This window comes from Dryobates pubescens, chromosome Z (genome assembly GCF_014839835.1).
Source record: "Dryobates pubescens isolate bDryPub1 chromosome Z, bDryPub1.pri, whole genome shotgun sequence".
Classification (NCBI taxonomy): domain Eukaryota; kingdom Metazoa; phylum Chordata; class Aves; order Piciformes; family Picidae; genus Dryobates; species Dryobates pubescens.
The window spans coordinates 90,001,801-90,020,377 of record NC_071657.1 but is presented as its reverse complement, the minus strand read 5'-3'; the positions used below and the strand labels follow the sequence as shown (position 1 = coordinate 90,020,377).

The 18,577-nt window shown below is 42.8% G+C and overlaps 1 protein-coding gene across 2 annotated transcripts in view; it reads left to right on the top strand.

Moving 5' to 3' along the window:
• The first annotated feature begins 2,849 nt into the window (after positions 1–2,849).
• LMBRD2 (LMBR1 domain containing 2) overlaps positions 2,850–18,577 on the top strand; it is a 34,011-nt gene continuing 18,283 nt past the window's right edge. For both annotated transcript variants that reach the window (XR_008463102.1, XM_009903729.2), the window contains exons 1-7: positions 2,850–3,070; positions 3,414–3,493; positions 6,235–6,330; positions 7,091–7,258; positions 8,188–8,398; positions 17,774–17,848; positions 18,180–18,293. Coding sequence is in view for 1 of the 2 variants with exons in the window: in XM_009903729.2 (XP_009902031.1) it covers positions 2,897–3,070; positions 3,414–3,493; positions 6,235–6,330; positions 7,091–7,258; positions 8,188–8,398; positions 17,774–17,848; positions 18,180–18,293 (918 nt within the window). In the remaining variant the exon portion in view is untranslated. The remainder of the gene's footprint in view (positions 3,071–3,413; positions 3,494–6,234; positions 6,331–7,090; positions 7,259–8,187; positions 8,399–17,773; positions 17,849–18,179; positions 18,294–18,577) is intronic.

Genomic DNA, 18,577 nt, shown 5'->3' with positions numbered 1-18,577 from the left:
GTAGTAGTTTTGTGTCTGTGCTTAAGTAGAAGCACAGATTCACAAATACAGGGTAGCAAACAATGTTGTGTATCTTAGAGGGAAAGAATTTAGAGGGTGCAATAACATACTATGTGAAGTGAACATCATGCAAATTATACTTCTGTGTGTGCATTCAGTAAAATGTGAAGCCATGTTTACACTGAGTTCAGGCTTTCTCAGGTATTATCTGTGATACTGTGTGGGTTCTAGATCTTTGTAGAAGGATGTGGGTAAGCTGGAGGGTGTCATGGATGACAGGAAGAAATCTGCAGACTATGAAGGGTCGATGTGGTAGTCACGTAATTTCCAAAATGAACAATCTGCTAGTAAAATGCTTTCCTGTGAAGAATGAAAAGACTGTTATGCAGTCTGATGTGGGATTTCTGATTAAACAGGTATTTGAGCCTACTTTATGAAACCATGGCCCTTTCTTCACAGATATGCTATATGTACTCTTTTTGCTTTTTAGTATTTTATATAGGAGTGTATTAGTTGTTATACTTGGTGCTATATAAAAGTTCAAAGGAGCTATGGGTTTTTCATTCTTTGCTGTTTTATTTAGTAATTTGAGTATTTCTAAACCAGGCTGAGTAGTTAATTTGTAATGCAGATAGTCATGAGTGTGGTTTAGTCTTGAGGCTGGCAAGGTAATTGAATACCCTTGATAATAGGGATTCTTCAAGGGAATTAAGTGTGAACTTAGCCCTTTATTCCGTTTACAAAGAGTTAGTAGCTGGGTTCCCACTCTAGAGGATTTATTACCAGAATTTTGAAATTCACAGAATTAATGATTTTGTATGTCTGAAACAAAAGCCTCTACTTGTACGTTCTTTTAATTTCTTGGTTAAGTTGCACTTCCAGTTCTGGTGTTTCAGCATTCATCTGTAGCTGCCTTACTCTTCAGAAACTGAGTATGCCAATAGATACTCTTCCTTTCAGGTTGTCATTGCTTAATAGGAGCATCTTCTAAGCAATTGAGGGTCATGCAGTACAAGAGAACTCTTCCAAAGTGTTTCATGGACCTCAGGGAAACATTCTTAAGATGTTCAGGAACTTCAGCCAGCTCATACTAGGAAGCTGCATGCTAACAGTGTGAAGCCTGTGCAAATACAACAAAGTAAGAAAATTGTGAGTAAGAACTTACCTTTCTTAGAGCTAACAACCAGAATCAGAGATGAGGGCTGTTTGCCACACAAATGCATGGCATTATAGCTTTGTAGCCTGCAGTAGTGTATTTTAAGGTCTGATAGGTGCAATTTTAGTAGCACAAGTCCAAAGTATGGCTGTACTATTAGGAGGGTTTAGTTCACAGGAGCTGCTCTCAAGCATTACATTTATCACCTTGTGGTTTTTTGTTTGTGTGGAGAGCTAGTTATAGGTGGTTTCTAACTGAAAATTTTGATCTGTAATTCTGGAAACGTGTGTTTATTGCTTCAAAACTTCTCTTGATTGTGATCAGTTGCAATCTGGTAAAAATCTGGCCTTTAGTTTTGTATTTTGAGGCTAAGAACAGGAAGTTCTTTACTTTGATCGCTGCAAAGTTACTGTTGTCTTAAGTGAATTGCATTGTGACAAGACAATTCCCTTTCTACTGGAGTATATTCAGTACGTTTTTGTAGTCTTTTGGGAAGGTTGGTAGCAGCTGTGTGTAGCATCCTGCACGAAAACTTTTCACTTTCTGTTTCAGTAACAGTTACTTAGATATAAATGTAGTAAAAAAATCATGTGTGTGACACTAATGGAAGGTATGTTGTATAATTATTTTAACTTCTTGTTTGTTAATACAGCATAAGGTGTGGCTATAATGGGCATCCAAATTACGTCAGATTGCACTGCCTTAATGAGTTTGATACATAGTTTTCTTTTTATTACCTTTTTTTTTGGTGGCATTTGCTGCCCTACTACTATAAATAAAAAAATAATTCTCTGAAGAAATGGGAATGGTACAATAGATTAGATAAGTCCATGCTTAGAATAAATGTTTGCAAAATAGCTAAGATATCTTGGATAAATGATTTGCAAATCATTTAGCCAAAATATAGTACGGGCAGAGTTACAGACTTTTTTTTAAGTCAGTGAAGTGCCTATATGAAGGTATATGAACTTTCTAGATATTTCTCGCACTCCTGACTGAAGCCTAGAGTAACTAAACCCAGAAAGATGAGCAAAACAAAAATGTGTCATGGCAAGGCTAATAAGAAATTAACTGAGACTTATTTCTTTGAAGAACAGAAGGAGGGAGGTGAATTAGCTAGCATATTGCCTCTTCATTAAATGACATTTCAAACCCTGAAGAGCTACATCACAGGTAGACTAAGCTTTGCTGTATTTGTACTCAGAGTAACAGGGCATAAAGAATATAGAATATGTATAGTTAAGGTACAGTCCATTTATGAAAAGTTGCTGCTTAGCTTTCCAAAACCATTTAAGCACTTAACTAATTGTCCACATTAGTTCATTTCTTTGGGGGGGGGGGGGGGGGGGGAGGGGGAGGGGGAAGGAGGTGGTGGTGGGGATGCAGGCATGGGCAGAATTGATTTTCTTCTGAAATTTATCCTGGGCTCTTATTTGAGGATACAGTTTTGACTTCTAGATCTGTTGTATATCAAGAAGGTGAAGAGGAGTAGTTCTAATATGATGCTAGAAATGATGAAATTTGAATGGATTTTAGAGAACCTTGTTACAAGTCTTGTTCTTGATGTGGTCCAAGTTTGTGCAATGGGAAATTAAAATAGTCTGCTAATATGTTTTCAAAAGTGTATTAACTTTTTTGAGTCTCTTCCAGAGATTTAAATGTAATTGGATATCCTTTTGTATTGCAGTTCTAATCTCCTTTCTTAAGTGAACTGTGCTGTGGTTGGAGTGAACGTCAATAATGAGTGGTGCAGCACTGGGCCTTGAGATAGTATTTGTCTTTTTTCTGGCCTTATTCCTACTTCATCGATATGGAGACTTCAAGAAACAGCATAGGCTGGTGATCATAGCAACATTATTAGCATGGTATCTCTGCTTTCTTATTGTGTTTATACTGCCTCTGGATGTCAGCACGGTAAGAAGTTTGCAAGATTCTACTTAGTTGCATGTTCTTAAAAATCATAACTTCTGCAGTAGTATCTTTTTAGTCTAAACACTTGTTGCCTTTTGGAATGGCAGGACCTGTGTTTACAATGAATTTTGGTTTTTGTTCAGCTCATAAGTTAAATCTATTTCACCTGTTTCAAAATGTCATTGTTTGTAACATTTCTTTAGATCTCTTTAGGCAATGCACTTGGACTTTTTTAGATGTAGTGCAGATTGCATTTAAAACTGGAGTTCAGTTTTAAACGGACTACTGTTTTAAAATAAATGTTATACATTTTTTGGTCACTGATGTAAAATTAATTGTCTTTTAGACTATTTATAATCGGTGCAAGCTTGCTGTTAACTCCAGCCCTGCAGAAAGTAATGGCTCTTACGTTACACTTGCTCCAAGGTACAAGCTATAATTTTTTTATTCATTACACTGTTTTTAAAGAAATATTTCATGATTTTATTTTTTTGAATGGTAGGTGTGTACCGTTTTTAAGACTACTAAGTCTTACTTGTGTGATACAGCACTTGACGATTGTAAGCATACAGGAAGGTGAGGGAGAAGTGTATTCACTTATGCTAGTAGTAACCAGTATTCCTACTGATTACCTGAAGATTCCTTTAAAAAACAAATCATGCCAGATTTCTTCTATTTCATTGCTGAAATGATGCAACCAAGTTTTTCAAGCAGCCTGGGAGGAGAGGCCTTAATAAATGCTCATCTTCGCAATCTTAATGATTTTCAACCTGAAAATATGATTTTTTTTACCTTGTAAATTAAATTAGTAGGCTTGTCCTATATGTAAGCAGTATGTCTAACTGGTTATTATAATTGCACATGTCTGGTAGTTGGAGTTACCTGAAACTTTCAGTATTTTACCAGAGTAATGGTAGCCTGCTCACAGTCTTCTGGCAGGAAGTAGTCCCTGTAACGTGGTGAATGTAGATTAATGTGAACTCCTTCCCTGGCTGCTCTTTCTTTAGCTTTCTTTGCCTGTTGCCACATCTTGTAGATGTGTGCAGTGTACTTATCTGTAAGATGATCAGATCACTCAAGATGTCAGTTATGTCCATGCAAAGTATTGCCAGGTTTGTTGCCCTAAAGCAGATGCTATCTGGGGATTGTATATCCATGGCATAATAGTAGATTACCAGACTTATTGATATAACCTTGTACCCTTTATTTAACACCACTCAGTGTATGTTAAACATAGTTGAGTAAATACACCATTTGGAAACATTAGTACCCTTTGAATTTGCCTGTAGCTTCAGAGCATGCTGATGGATGTTGTACTGTAGTATATGACTTGAGTATATGAAATAAGAAGCAACTTTAGTAGCAAGCAGCTAAAAGTGTTGGTGCAACTGAGATCTGAAAACTTTGAAACCCTTCATCACACTTCCTGTCATACTGTGGTAATTTGATAATTTGGGAAATACTTAGGCTATGTACATAAAAACTCCAGCTTAACTAGTTTGACCCTGGAAAATGCCAATTATTTCTCAATAGATACTCCCATTAAATTGAGCATATTGCCCTTTGACTCACCATTGCTTCATTACTCAGACAATGTAGGGAAAGAAAACAAAGTGTCTTAGTGTGGATGGACTTTTCCTTTTCTGGTCTTCTTTCTTCTGAAGCAAACACTACCTGTCAGAAAAGTACTGGCTCAATAAACCAATGTTTATATAAGGCTGACTAACTCTAGCTGGGAGAAAAAGAAAAGAAGCAAGTAGTGCGCTATTGTTACCACTAAGTGCTGTGGCTAGTAGAGCTAAGTGATAAAATCTCTAGATATTTTTTGAAAACCTGCAGCACTAAGTAAAGTTGAATAGGTGCTGGGTCTGGTCCTGTTCGACATCATCTTCAATGATGTTGATGAGGGAACAGACAGAGTGTCTGCTCAGCAGGTTTGCTGATGATACCCAACTGGGAGGCTTGGCTGATACACCTGAAGGCTGTGCAGCCATTCAGTGAGACCTGGACAGATTGGAGAGCTGGGCAGAGAGGAAACTAATGAGGTTCAACAAGGATAAGTGCAGAGTCCTGCATCTGGGAAGGAATAATAAACTGCACCAGTACAGGCTGGGTGGTGATCTGCTGGAGAGCAGCCCTGTGGAGAAGGACCTGGGAGTCCTAGTGGACAACACATTATCCATGGGTCAGCAATGTGCCCTTGGGGCCAAGAAGGCCAATGTGATCCTGGGGTGCATTAAGAGGAGTGTGTCCTGCAGGTTGATGGAGGCTCTCCTTCCCCTCTACTCTGCCGTGTTGAGACCTCACCTGGAATATTTCATCTAGTTTTGGGCTCCCCAGTTAAAGAGGGAGAGAGAGAGTCCAACAGAGGGCTATGGAGATGATTAAAGGACTGGAGCACATGCCCTGTGAGGGGAGGCTAAGAGATCTGGAGCTTTTTATTCTGGAGAAGAGAAGACTGAGAGGGGATTTAATAAATGTTTATAAATATCTCAGGGCTGGGTGTCAAGAGGGAGAGGCCAGGCTTTTCTCTGTTGCACCCTGTGATAGGACAAGGGGTAATGGATATAAACTACAACACAGGAGGTTCTGCTTCAACGTGAAGAGGAACTTCCTCACTGTGAGGGTCACAGAGCTCTGGAACAGGCTTCCCAAAGAGGTTGTGGAGTCTCCTTCACTGGAGACTTTCAAGACCCATCTGGATGATTCCTGTGTGACCTGTGTTAGATTTTATGGTCCTGCGCTGGCAGGGAAGTTGGACTTGATCTCTGAGATCCCTTCCAACCCCTAACATCCTGTGATCCTGTGATATAGAAGTGTATTTTCTTTGTGTGCAGAAAGTACTTCCTGCCCTACTCCCACCGTAACCTGTAACCTTAAATTGCCTGTTTGCTTATTTCTCTTTGGTCTAATGTTTTCTTCCTCTGAGAAAACTGTCTTGTCCAGATATGTTACCTGCAGTGAGGAGAATGATAGAATTTTTGAAATAGTGATTGATTTTGTGTTTCTTTTTTTTTCTTGAGATGGCTGATGGTTGACTGCATGCTCAAATAGTGAGGTGTTACTTCTGTGGTATTTTCAAAGACCTTTTTAAATAGGGGAATTTATGAAAATGTTTCCTACTCTTGGCCATACTACTAACAATAAGCTACTTTACATCATTCCAGCAAGCAGAAGTGTTTCAAACCATGGAGTTATATTCCTAATGGAATTATGCCAATTTTCTGGCGTGTTGTATATTGGACATCTCAGTTTTTAACATGGTAAGTAAGGCAAAAGAACATAACAAAAGACTATCATTTAGGTATGATTTCTAAGTGCAACGTCTTAAAAGTCATAGTATACTCTTTAATCACATATATCACTGTTGCACAGATCTATCTAATCATATTAGAGAAATTTCACTGCCAACAAATAATTACTGTATTGACCATACTTCTTTTTCTGTTCCTCTTCAGGTGGTAGCCATTTGATTTTGGCTACACTGTGGTAGTTGTAATTGAGCAATTGACACACAGAGGTGTTTATGGTTAGATTGTCTGGGGAATAAAGCTTTAGGCAACCAGAGACCAAAATAATTCCATGAGTAAGTTGGGTATTTTTTGAGTAATATTGTAAATTATTTGATTTTATTGGATATACTATATAAAGTGCAGATATAGCTACAGCAAGCAGCTTGTCTGTGCTTTTAGGTTAGATTCATGTGCAGATTCATACACAGTTTCCAATCATACTTTTGCAGCTCAGTCAAGGATATCAGTGTTGGTAATGAGTTCTCAATTAACACTGATTTTTCATGGTAAAGCTAGCTGCATTGCATTTGTGTAGCTCATCTAAGGTTTGTCATCAGACCAGTACATCTAGAGTAAAAACATACAACTAGGTAATTTGTTAGAAGTTTGGGAGTATTTAGCTTGAACACCTCTGTCACTGCTAAACTACTTGTTCGGCTTTGGTTTGGTTGGGTTTTTTTAGTTGTTTTTGTTGTCTGATTTGGTTTGGGTTTGTTTGCTTTCCTCCTAGGATTCTACTACCTTTCATGCAGTCATATGCTAGGTCAGGAGGGTTCTCCATTACTGGAAAGATTAAAACTGCATTGATTGAGAATGCAATCTATTATGGCACTTACTTGCTGATTTTTGGAGCATTTTTAATATATGTGGCTGTAAACCCAAACTTCAATTTACAATGGTAAGAATAACGTTGTAAGCACTTGCATGAGTTGTTAGTAATTGTCGTGGGTAATCTCTTCCATTGATGAAATGGGTCTTTTTGTAAAAAAAAAAACAAACGAAAAAATCAGTTAGGTTGATCTGGGTTCACTAGGCATGTTTCGTTATATATATAAACAAAACTTTCTATATATATTACAGACATTTTGTATCTTCTGGTTTTCTGATTTTTGATTTGTACAAGGGAAGAGTGCTGTTGTATGTGCAGTGGGTTTTTTTCCTCCCTACAAATGCATTTGCAAAGACAGCGCTGAAACTTTTTCAGTGTTTTCAGAATACCATTGTTCAAAATGTCTGTCAGTAGTTCCTGTGTTCTTTCTACTGTAGTTTATATTTAAAGGCAATAAGGTGAGTTAAAGTAATAGGTGCTTATAATATTTCTAATGGTTTTTCCATACTAGGTACAGTAGTGAACACTGTCATGTAATGCCTAACTGCTTTCAGTTTCCACATCTGACTAAAAATCCTCAAGCTGTTTCTTAAAATGACTGCCATTATGGTGTTTTGGCCTCAATTTCAATAAGTTTTCTAAATTCATGTTTTTTAAAGAAACATCTTCCTCTCCTTTGAAAACAAACATTTTTGTCTTTCCTCCAGAGAGGGCAGAAGCATGGGAGATACAGAAAAGTCATGGCAGCTTTAAAGACAGCCAGATAGCAATTTGGCCCTAGGCAGCAGTTACAAATGATACTATCTGTTCCTGTGAACTTGAAAGCCATATTGGTGCATAGATACTTCAAGGTTGCTTTCTTGTGGGTGAGGAAGGAGGATGTTGCTTATTTTTTTCCTTCTAGTGATTGATTATGTTTATTTTCTTTTTTTCTTGTTATTGTGGGTTTTTTGTTTGTTTGGTGTTTTTATGTTTGTTGGTTTTGGTTTTTTCCTCAGGAACCAGCTTCAGACTATTGGGATAGCTGCTGCAAACACTTGGGGTCTGTTTCTTCTTGTGTTGCTTTTGGGTTATGGTTTGGTGGAAATTCCCCGTTCTCACTGGAATGGGGCAAAGAGGGGCTACCTACTCATGAAGACCTATTTCAAAGCTGCCAAACTCATGACTGAAAAAGCAGATGCAGAGGAGAACTTAGAGGATATTATGGAGGTAAGTAACTAGCATTTGCTCTGAAACAAGTGAAGGCTGCTGTTAATCCTCTTTGAATTTCTTGATGTTGGACTCTTGTAGCAAAAAAACATACGTAGTGTAAACTTACTATGAAATATCAATAAGTTAAGAAAACCATCCCTCTTGATACTTCATTTTGTGTAAAAATCAGAAGCAAGGTAATCCATGATGTGAAGACTTGGGAACTTGATAGCCATTATTGTTCGACTTTATTCTTTTAGGGACACCTATTGAGTAATATTGTTCACTAATGAAAAGCATTCCTGAGTGAACTTGAAAATATAATGTACAGATGTTCCACTGGTGTTCTTGCGAACTGTGTATGTCTGCTTTTATACTATGCTCCCAGTATGTTTCTGGAATCTTTATTGATGATCTGGACGAGGACATCGAGTCCATCATCAGTAAATTTGCTGACGACACCAAGCTGGGGGCAGGAGTTGATCTGCTGGAGGGTAGAGAGGCTCTGCAGAGGGACCTCGACAGGCTGGGCAGATGGGCAGAGTCCAACGGCATGAGATTTAACACATCCAAGTGCTGGGTTCTGCACATTGGCCACAGCAACCCCATGCAGAGTTGCAAGCTGGGGTCAGAGTGGCTAGAGAACAGTCAGGCTGAGAGGGACCTGGGGGTGCTGGTTGATGGTAGACTGAACATGAGCCTGCAGTGTGCCCAGGCAGCTAAGAGGGCCAATGGCATCCTGGCCTCCATCAGGAACAGTGTGGCCAGCAGGAGCAGGGAGGTCATTCTGCCCCTGTACACTGCACTGGTTAGGCCGCACCTTGAGTACTGTGTCCAGTTCTGGGCCCCTCAGTTTAGGAAGGATGTTGACTTGCTGGAACGAGTCCAGAGAAGAGCAACAAAGTTGGTGAGGGGTTTGGAACACAAGCCCTACGAGGAGAGGCTGAGGGAGCTACAGTTGCTTAGCCTGGAGAAGAGGAGACTCAGGGGTGACCTTATTACTCTCTACAACTACCTGAAGGGAGGTTGTAGACAGACGGATGTTGGTCTCTTCTCCCAGGCAAGCAGTGCCAGAACAAGAGGACACAGTCTCAGGCTGCGCCAGGGGAGGTTCAGGCTAGATGTTAGGAAAAAGTTCTATACAGAAAGAGTGATTGCCCATTGGAATGGGCTGCCTGGGGAGGTGGTGGAGTCGCCATCACTGGAGGTTTTCAGGAGGAGACTTGATGGGGTGCTTGGTGCTGTGGGTTAGTTGTTTGGGTGGTGTTTGATTGGTTGATGGGTTGGATGCGGTGATCTTGAAGGTCTCTTCCAACCTGGTTTATTCTGTGTATTCTATGTATTCTAAGAGGTTCCAGGTTGGACTTGTGGGACTGTGCAGTGTGCCTTTTAAAAAGACAGTCTTTTGAGACACTGTTTGTGAGTGAACAGTGGGCTTTAATGTAGTTTAAGAATAGAATGTAAAGGCAACTCATTGAATATCTAGCTATACCCTGTTCTACTGCTCTGGTACCATGGCTTGGAAATAATAGTTGTGAAGAATTGTAGGACAGAGTGGTAACTTCTGTGATATGTCAGCATAAAATAATAGTAGACTCTTCATTCATCTGTAATAGCATTTTGAAGAAATTGCTAAAACAAAAAAACCCAACAAAACCTAACTGTGACATAACTACACAACTTACTATAAGGTAAGCAACAAAAGCTTTGTTTACCAGGATAGCACTTAGAATAGAATGGAATATATCAATTGGAGGGGACATATGCCTGTCATCTAGTCAACTGCCTTACCACTTTAGGACTGACTAAAAGTCAAAGCAAAGTAAGAACATTGTCCAAATGTCGGAAGAGTGAGGTATCTCCCTGGTATCCAGTGATAGGATGTGTGGGCATGGTTCAAAGCTGCAGTGGGGGACTTTTAGACTAGATATTAAGAAGCTTTTCTTTATGCGGAAGGCAGTTAAATGCTGTAACTGGCTTCCAGAGAAGTGGTTGATGTCCGATACCTGTCACTGTTTTAAGAGGTATTTGGACAGTGCCCCTAACATGCTTTAACTTTTGGTCAGACCTGAAGTGCTTAGGCAGTTGGACCAGGTGGTCATTGTTGGTTTCTTCCACAATATACCTTGTGCCTCAAAGGCTTTTCCAAAATCCCTGAGTTTTGGCAGAGGCACTAGGTCTGGCACCAGGAATTGATATAACGTGCTCACCTGTTTCTTCAAAAATCTCACCATATTGTTACGACAGAAAACTACTTGAGCTGCTGAATTTTTTTATCACTGTTCCCAGGGCTATAAAATCTGTTTTCATTGACCTCAGTCTTTGTTGTGACATGTCTAGTTAACCATGTGAAAGAGCATAAATGTGTAGTAGTTTGAAGGTTGTATTAAACTTCTGAGTCTTCTGGTGACAGCCCAAATTCAGGCAGCGGGGAGGCAGCAAGCATTCCTGAAAAGACGATCTTGTCCTTTAAGGCAGTGAATAAAAGCTTGAGGTTACATTGTACACAACATGAAATATATGGTAATGCTAATGCATGATAAAATCTTGTTTCAAGGTTTGATGTTTCATATTTCATGTCATGGGTTGGACGCGATGATCTTGAAGGTCTCTTCCAACCTGGTTTATTCTATGTAGTCTATGTATTTAATTGTCTCCCCGCCCCGGCTTTTTTACCTTCCATCTGGAAGCAGTTGAACTGTAAGTTAGAATTGTGGACAATATTTTCTTTTCAGCCATTATCACTTCAGGAATCCTGAAGTGTATTTAAATATTTTTAAATTCTTATGAATACCAGATTGGAAATGTCATTTTCTGGTGTGTCAAATCACAGAATATTTCTCACCTTCTAGCTGAGTTTAGGCTTTAATTTTCTTCCTTTATCAGAGATTCTGAAGACACAGGAGTCTGTAGTACTAGATGATACTTACTTTTTTGGGGGTGGGGGGAGCTTGGTTGGTTTACTTTTTTATAGTTGGTTTTCTGTTTCAAATATGGAGGTTAGGATTGACCCTTATGGACATTCTTGCAAGATTGTGTTTGTTTTTTATAAGCCAAATACATACTGGAAATTCTTTCCCACGTTCCAATCAGATCAAGAGGGGACTCAGTACTACTGACAGGCATCTTAAAACAGCGTTCTATAGTTTGAAGGACTGTCTATATCCTTTTAGGCTGTCTTGCCTCACTAAACAAATACAATTCTTCTGTCTGCCTAATCATCCTATTTGAGAAGATTTCTTAACCCTTGCAATTATTTCTGTCCTCCAGACTTTAGAACTTACACACATTTATTTATTTTTAAAGTGCTCTTTTTAACAACAATAAAAAAAGTGTCAAAAGGTCATGTCTGAATCGCCAGTAGGATCAAGAATAAAATCTAGTTCTCACCAAGACTGATAAACTGCTACAGCCACTTCTGACACAATGTACACAGATAGCTGTTAGGTAGCATCTTGGCTGCCCTGACCATGATATGCAGAAATTTAAGATCCTCAGAGAAACTAAGGATGTATTTTAAGCTTACAGCCCTGGACTTTAGGCATGCAGACTTTAGTTGCGTCAGGGATCTGCTGACCAAAATATTGTGGGACAAAGCCCTCGAGGGAAGTGGGATCCAGAACAGCTGATCAGCATTCAAGGATCACCTTGTCTGCACTCAGGAGCCCCTGGACACACTGTCACACAAAAAGCAACTGTACAAGGAGTGGAAGAAAGGCCAGCTGGAGTGTGGAATGTATAAGGAAGCTGTCCAACTAGACCTGGTTTGAAAAGCTAAAGCTCAGTTAGATTTAAATTAATAAGGTAAATCAATGATAAAAAGAAGACTAGGGAAGGTGTAGGCCAAGGTGTGGAGAAGGCTGAGGATCTCAGTGATTGCTTTACCTCAGTTTTCACTGGCAAGGGCTCCAGCTGCACCCCTGGAGTCACAGAAGATAATGGCAAGGGCTGGAAGAAGGAACTGCCCATTGTGAGTGAAGATCATGTTCATGACCATCTGAAGAACTTGAGACTGTTCAAGTCCATGGGACCCGATAGGATACACCCATTGGTGCTGAGGGAACTGGTGGATGAGGTCGCTAAACTGCTCTCTCTTATATTCCAAAAGTCATGGCAGTCTGGGGAGGTCTCCACTGACTGGGAAAGGGGAAGCATTACTCCCATTTCCAAAAAGGGAAAGAAGGATGATCCAGGGAATTATGGGCTGGTCAGTCTCACCTCTGTACCTGGTAAGATTGTGGAGCAGATCCTTCTGGAGGCACTGCTGAGGCAGAAGAATAATGAAGAGGTGATTTGGCACAATCATCATGGCTTCACCAAGGGCATTGTGCCTGAAGAACCTGGTGGCTTTCTCCGGCAGGGTCACATTATTAATAGACAAGGGGAGAGCAGGCAACGCCATTTGTCTGGACCTGAGCAAAACCTTTGACACTGTCCCCCATGCCATCCTGGTCTCCAAGCTGGTAAATATGGATTTGATGGATGGACTTGTGGGTGGATAAAGAGCTGGCTTGATTGCTGCACCCAAAGTGGCTGTCAATGGGTCCATGTCCAGGTGGAGGCCGGTGACAAGTGGAGTCCCTCAGGAATCAGTACTGGGACCAGTTTTGTTTAACATCTTTGTTGGCAGTGTGGACAGTGGCATTGAGTGCACCCTCAGCAGGTTTGCTGACACCACCGAGTTGTGTGGTGCAGCAGATGTGGAAGGAAGGGAGGCCATCCTGAGGGACCTTGGCAGGCTGGAGAGGTGGCCCCATGACAGCCTCATGAGGTTCAACAAGACCAAGTGCAAGGTCCTGCATCTTGGGTTGGGGCAGTCCCAGGCACTACTATAGGCTGGGCAGACATTGGCTTGAGAACAGCCCTGAAGAAAAGGACTTGGAAGTGCTGATGGATGAAGTGGCCGAGCTGAAGGATGAAAGCTGAAGGAGGAGGTATCTAGGCTGAGGTAAATAAGGGAAAGTGAAAGGGAGTTAGATTTGTGGGAGAAGGCTCTGAAGGTCTCCTCCCATGCTGAGGGAAGGGTCCCTGGAAACGGAGAGGGATGGATACAGGTCCCTGCCAGGGATGGCAAGAGAAACCCATCCTGGCCCTCTCCTCCTCTTCTGCTGCCCTTGCATAATAAGTATGAGGCCCAGCAGGATGAGGGCGGTGGGGATGAGAGGGCCAAGGAGCAGCCATCCAGAGAGGAGCCTAAGGCCAAGCAGTCCCCACCAGCTATAACGACCAGCTCCACAAAGAAAAGGAGAAGGGTTATAGTTGTTGGGGACTCTCTCCTGGGGGGTACTGAGGGACCCATATGTCATCCCAAGCCATCCCACAGGGAGGTCTGCTCCCTACCCGGGGTGCGGATTAGGGACATTGCAAGGAGACTCCCAAAGTTAATCCATCCCTCTGACTATTACCCTCTGCTGGTGATACAGGCTGGGAGTGATGAGATTGACAAGAAGGGCACTATGGCGATTAAAAAGGAGTTCAAGGCCCTTGGACAATTGATGGGGCAGGAGCTCAAGTGGTGTTCTGCTCAGTTCCCTCAGTGGCAGGGGAGTACACCGAGAGGAACAGGAGAACCCATACCATCAACAATTGGCTCAGGGGATGGTGCCAGCAGCAGGATTTTGGTTTCTTCGATCATGGGGCAACTTTTACTGCACCCGACCTGCTGGGTCCTGATGGGATGTAATTATCTAGAAAGGGTAAGAGTCCTAGCACTAGAGTTGGCAGGGCTCGTTAAGAGGGCTTTAAACTAGGTCTGAAGGGGGTGGGTGAGGATATCAGTCCCTCTGCAGAGGAAAGAGTAGGGCACAAGGTAGGGTCAATTGAGAGGTCGAGAGCCCAGCTGAAGCGCGTGTACACCAATGCACGCAGCCTGGGCAATAAGCAAGAGGAGCAGGAAGTCCTGGTCCACCAGAGTGGCTATGATACAGTTGCCATCTCAGAAACATGGTGGGACAACACACACGATTGGAGTGCTACACTGGGGGGTTACAGGCTCTTTAGGAGGGACAGGTGAGGGAGAAGAGGAGGAGAGGTGGCTCTGTATATTAGGGAGTCACTCTCTGCCACAGAACTTGAGGTGGAAAATGAAGGGATTGAGAGCCTGTGGGTTAAAATCAGAGAGCAGCCTAACAAAACTGCCATCCTGGTTGGAGTCTGTTATAGACCACCCAACCAGGATGAGGAGGCTGACGAATTAGTCTATAAGCAACTGGAGGCTGTCTCAAGATCATCAGATCTTGTCCTTGTGGGTGACTTCAAGCTGCCAGATATCTGCTGGGAACTTAATTCAGCAGAGTGGAGGCGGTCCAGAAGATTCCTGGAGCGAATGGAGGACTGCTTCCTGATGCAGCTGTTAAGTGAGCCTACCAGGGGTCAGGCTCTGCTTGACCTGCTGTTCTCCAATAGAGAAGGGCTGGTGGGAGATGTGATGGTGGGAGGCTGCCTAGGGTGCAGTGACCACGAGATAGTGAAGTTTTCAATATGCAGGGAGATAGGGAGGAGCACCAACAGAACCTTCACCTTGGACTTCCGGGGGGCAAACTTCAGCCTGTTTAAGAAACGTACTTGTAAAGTTCCCTGGGTATCAGCCCTCAAGAACTGAGGAGTCCAGGAGGGTTGGACCTACTTCAAACAGGAGCTCTTGAAGGCACAGGAACTGGCAGTTCCCATGTGCCGAAAGATGAGCCGGCGGGGAAGGCGACCGGCCTGGGTGAGCAAGCAGCTCCTGGAGGAGTTAAGGGGAAAAAAGAGGCTGTATCACCTTTGGAAGGAGGGGAAGGCTTCTCGAGGTATGTTTAAGGAAGCTATTAGATTATGTAGGAAAAAAATTAGAGAGGCAAAGGCCCAGTTGGAACTGAAGCTGAACACCTCTGTCAAAGACAATAAAAAGCATTTTTACAAATATATTAACACTAAAAAGAAGGGCAAGAAGAACCTCCACTCCTTATTGGACCTGGAGGGGAACACTGTGACTGAAGACGAGGCAAAGGCTGAGGTCCTGAACACCTTCTTTGCCTCAATGTTTAACAGCAAGGCAGGAGTTCAGGACGAGTGGCCTCCTGAGCTGGGCAGTAGGGTCGGGGAGCAGTGTGATGCCCTGGAAATCCATGAGGAATTAGTTCGGGACCTGCTGAGCCACTTGGACACTCACAAGTCCATGGGACTGCATGGGATCCATCCTAGGGTGCTGAGAGAGCTGGCAGATGAGCTGGCCAAGCCGCTCTCCATCATCATGAGGGAGCTGGGGTTGCTTAGCCTGGAGAGGAGGAGACTCAGGGGTGACCTTATTGCTCTCTACAACTACCTGAAGGGTAGTCTCTTCTCCCAGGCAACCAGTACCAGAACAAGAAGGCACAGTCTCAGGCTGCGTCAGGGGAGGTTTAGGCTAGAGGTTAGGAGGAAGTTTTACACAGAGAGAGTGATTGCCCACTGGAATGGGCTGCCTGAGGAGGTGGTGGGGTCACCGTCGCTGGGGGTGTTCAGGGCGAGGCTTGACAGGATGCTTGGTTGCATGGTTTAGTTGATTGGGTAGTGTTGGATGATAGGTTGGACATGATGATCTCGAAGGTCTCTTCCAACCTACTCTACTCTACTCTACTCTACTCCCCTCCCACTGGAGAGGTCCCAGATGACTGGAAACTGGCCAGTGTGGTCCCCATCCACAACAAGGGTTGGATGGAGAAACCTGGAAACTCCAGGCCAGTCAGCCTGACCTCAGTGCCAGGGAAAGTGATGGAGCAGATCATCTTGGCAGCAATAACTGCACACCTGAAGGATGGCCAAGGGCTCAGGTCCAGCCATCATGGCTGGCTCCTTCTGTGATCAGGTGACCCGTCTGGTGGACGTGGGGAGGCCTGTGGATGTGGTCTACCTGGACTTCAGCAAGGCCTTTGACACTGTTCCCCACATTAAACTGCTGTCTAGGCTGTCAGCTCGTGGCTTGGACAGCAGCACTCTGTGCTGGGTTAGGAACTGGCTGGAGGGCCGAGCCCAGAGAGTGGTGGTGAATGGTGCCACATCCAGCTGGCAGCCAGGCACTAGTGGTGTGCCCCAGGGATCAGTGCTGGGCCCCATCCTCTTTAACATCTTCTTTGATGATCTGGATGAGGGGGTTGAGTCAGTCATCAGCAAATTTGCAGTTGACACCAAGTTGGGAGCAGATGTTAGTCAGTTAGAGGGTGGAAGGGCTCTGCAGAGGGACCTCGACCAACTGGACAGATGGGCAGAGTCCAATGGCATGGCATTTAACAAATCCAAGTGACAGGTGTTGCACTTTGGCCACAGCAACTCCATGCAGAACTACAGGCTGGGGTCAGAGTGGCTGGAGAGCTGCCAGAGAGAGACCTGGGGGTGCTGATTGACAGCCATCTAAACATGAGCCAGCAGTGTGCTCAGGTGGCCAAGAAGGCCAATGGCATCCTGGCCTGCATTAGGAATAGTGTGGCCAGCAGGAGCAGGGAAGTCATTGTGCCCCTGTACTCTGCATTGGTTAGGCCACACCTTGAGTACTGTGTCCAGTTCTGGGCCCCTCAGTTTAAGAAGGACATTGAGACTCTTGAATGTGTCCAGAGAAGGGCAACAAGGCTGGTGAGAGGCCTTGAGCACAAGCCCTATGAGGAGAGGCTGAGGGAGCTGGAATTGTTTAGCCTGGACAAGAGGAGGCTCAGGGGTGACCACATTGCTCTCTACAACTACCTGAAAGGTGGTTGTAGCCAGGAAGGGGTTGTTCTCTTCTCCCAGGCAACCAACACCAGAACAAGGGGACACAGTCTCAAGCTGCGCCAGGGGAAGTTTAGGCTCGAGGTGAGGAGAAAGTTCTTTACAGAGAGAGCCGTTCACCATTGGAATGTGCTGCCCAGGGAGGTGGTAGAGTCACCATCCCTGGAGGTGTTCAAGAGAGGATTGGACGTGGCACTTGGTGCCATGGTCTAGTCATGAGGTCTGTGGTTACAGGTTGGACTCTATGATCTTTGAGGTCTCTTCCAACCTTGGTGATTCTGTGATGCTGTGATTCATCGAGCCGCTTGAAGTAAAAAAAGGGAATTAAATGAGGTAGGATAGAAACTCCTCATCTTTACCTACAGCTGAACCAAGAAAGTATTTACCATAATTTGTGTATAGAAACCAGTTCTCCACACACTGAGATGTGTTTGCATGCTAACATCATGGGGTTTTAAAAAAATAAACAGCATACATTTTCTTTATATATAATTAAAGGGTATCTTGCATTTGATGTCTAGTAAAACTGTGGCTTTTAGGTAGGTCTGCTGATTTTAAGCTCTTAGAGTTATCTTTTTCATTGGGACAGTTGGAGCTCTTACCTGACCCTGTAAATTTTTTTGAAGTCTTTTTAACATAATGAAACAATGTTGTTTTATCTGTTTTCCTCAACAGGAAGTTCGAAAAGTAAGTGAGAGTATCAAGTATAACCACCCATTGCGAAAATGTGTTGATACAATACTGAAGAAGGTAATCTATTACTTATCTTCAGTCATAATTGTTTAATTGGCAGGAGGTACTTCCTACACCTACTGAACGCTTGGATGTTATTTTCTTTTCCCCTTGACTTAAAATCTTGGATTGACATCCTGTGAGTCTCTACCAAATTTTGAGTCTTTGTGGAATTCTTTCTCTATGTAACCATCTACTCTATTGTGATATATGTAGTATTTTAGAAACAGAAAAATCTATCATTAGTCAGCTTTTCAGTTGCATGAAATGCCCCAAACATTTACAAATAAGTAACAAAGAGCACTTGCTAATCCTTTGTCTTCCAGCTAATTTTTCATTTTCTTTCCAGTGCCCTACTGAGTACCAGGAAAGAATGGGTAGGAACATGGATGATTATGAAGATTTTGATGAAAGACAAAACAGTTATCCAAGTGAAAAAAGTTTGGTCAAACTTCACAAGCAGGTATATTGGTAAACAAGAAAATGCTTCACTTACGCTAATATAATGAGAAAAAATGCTAGTCAGAGATCTTGCACTTTATCTGAATTGATGAGCATAGTGGGGTTTAGGATTGCTACTGAACAGAAACGATTCTCAGTGAATTAAAACAGAAATTTAATATCCCAGATGACATTTAGATCATGTCACCCTCAGGGGTGACCTCATTGCCCTCTACAACTACCTGAAAGGTGGTTGTGGACAGGAAGGGGTTGGTCTCTTCTCCCAGGCAACCAGCACCAGAACAA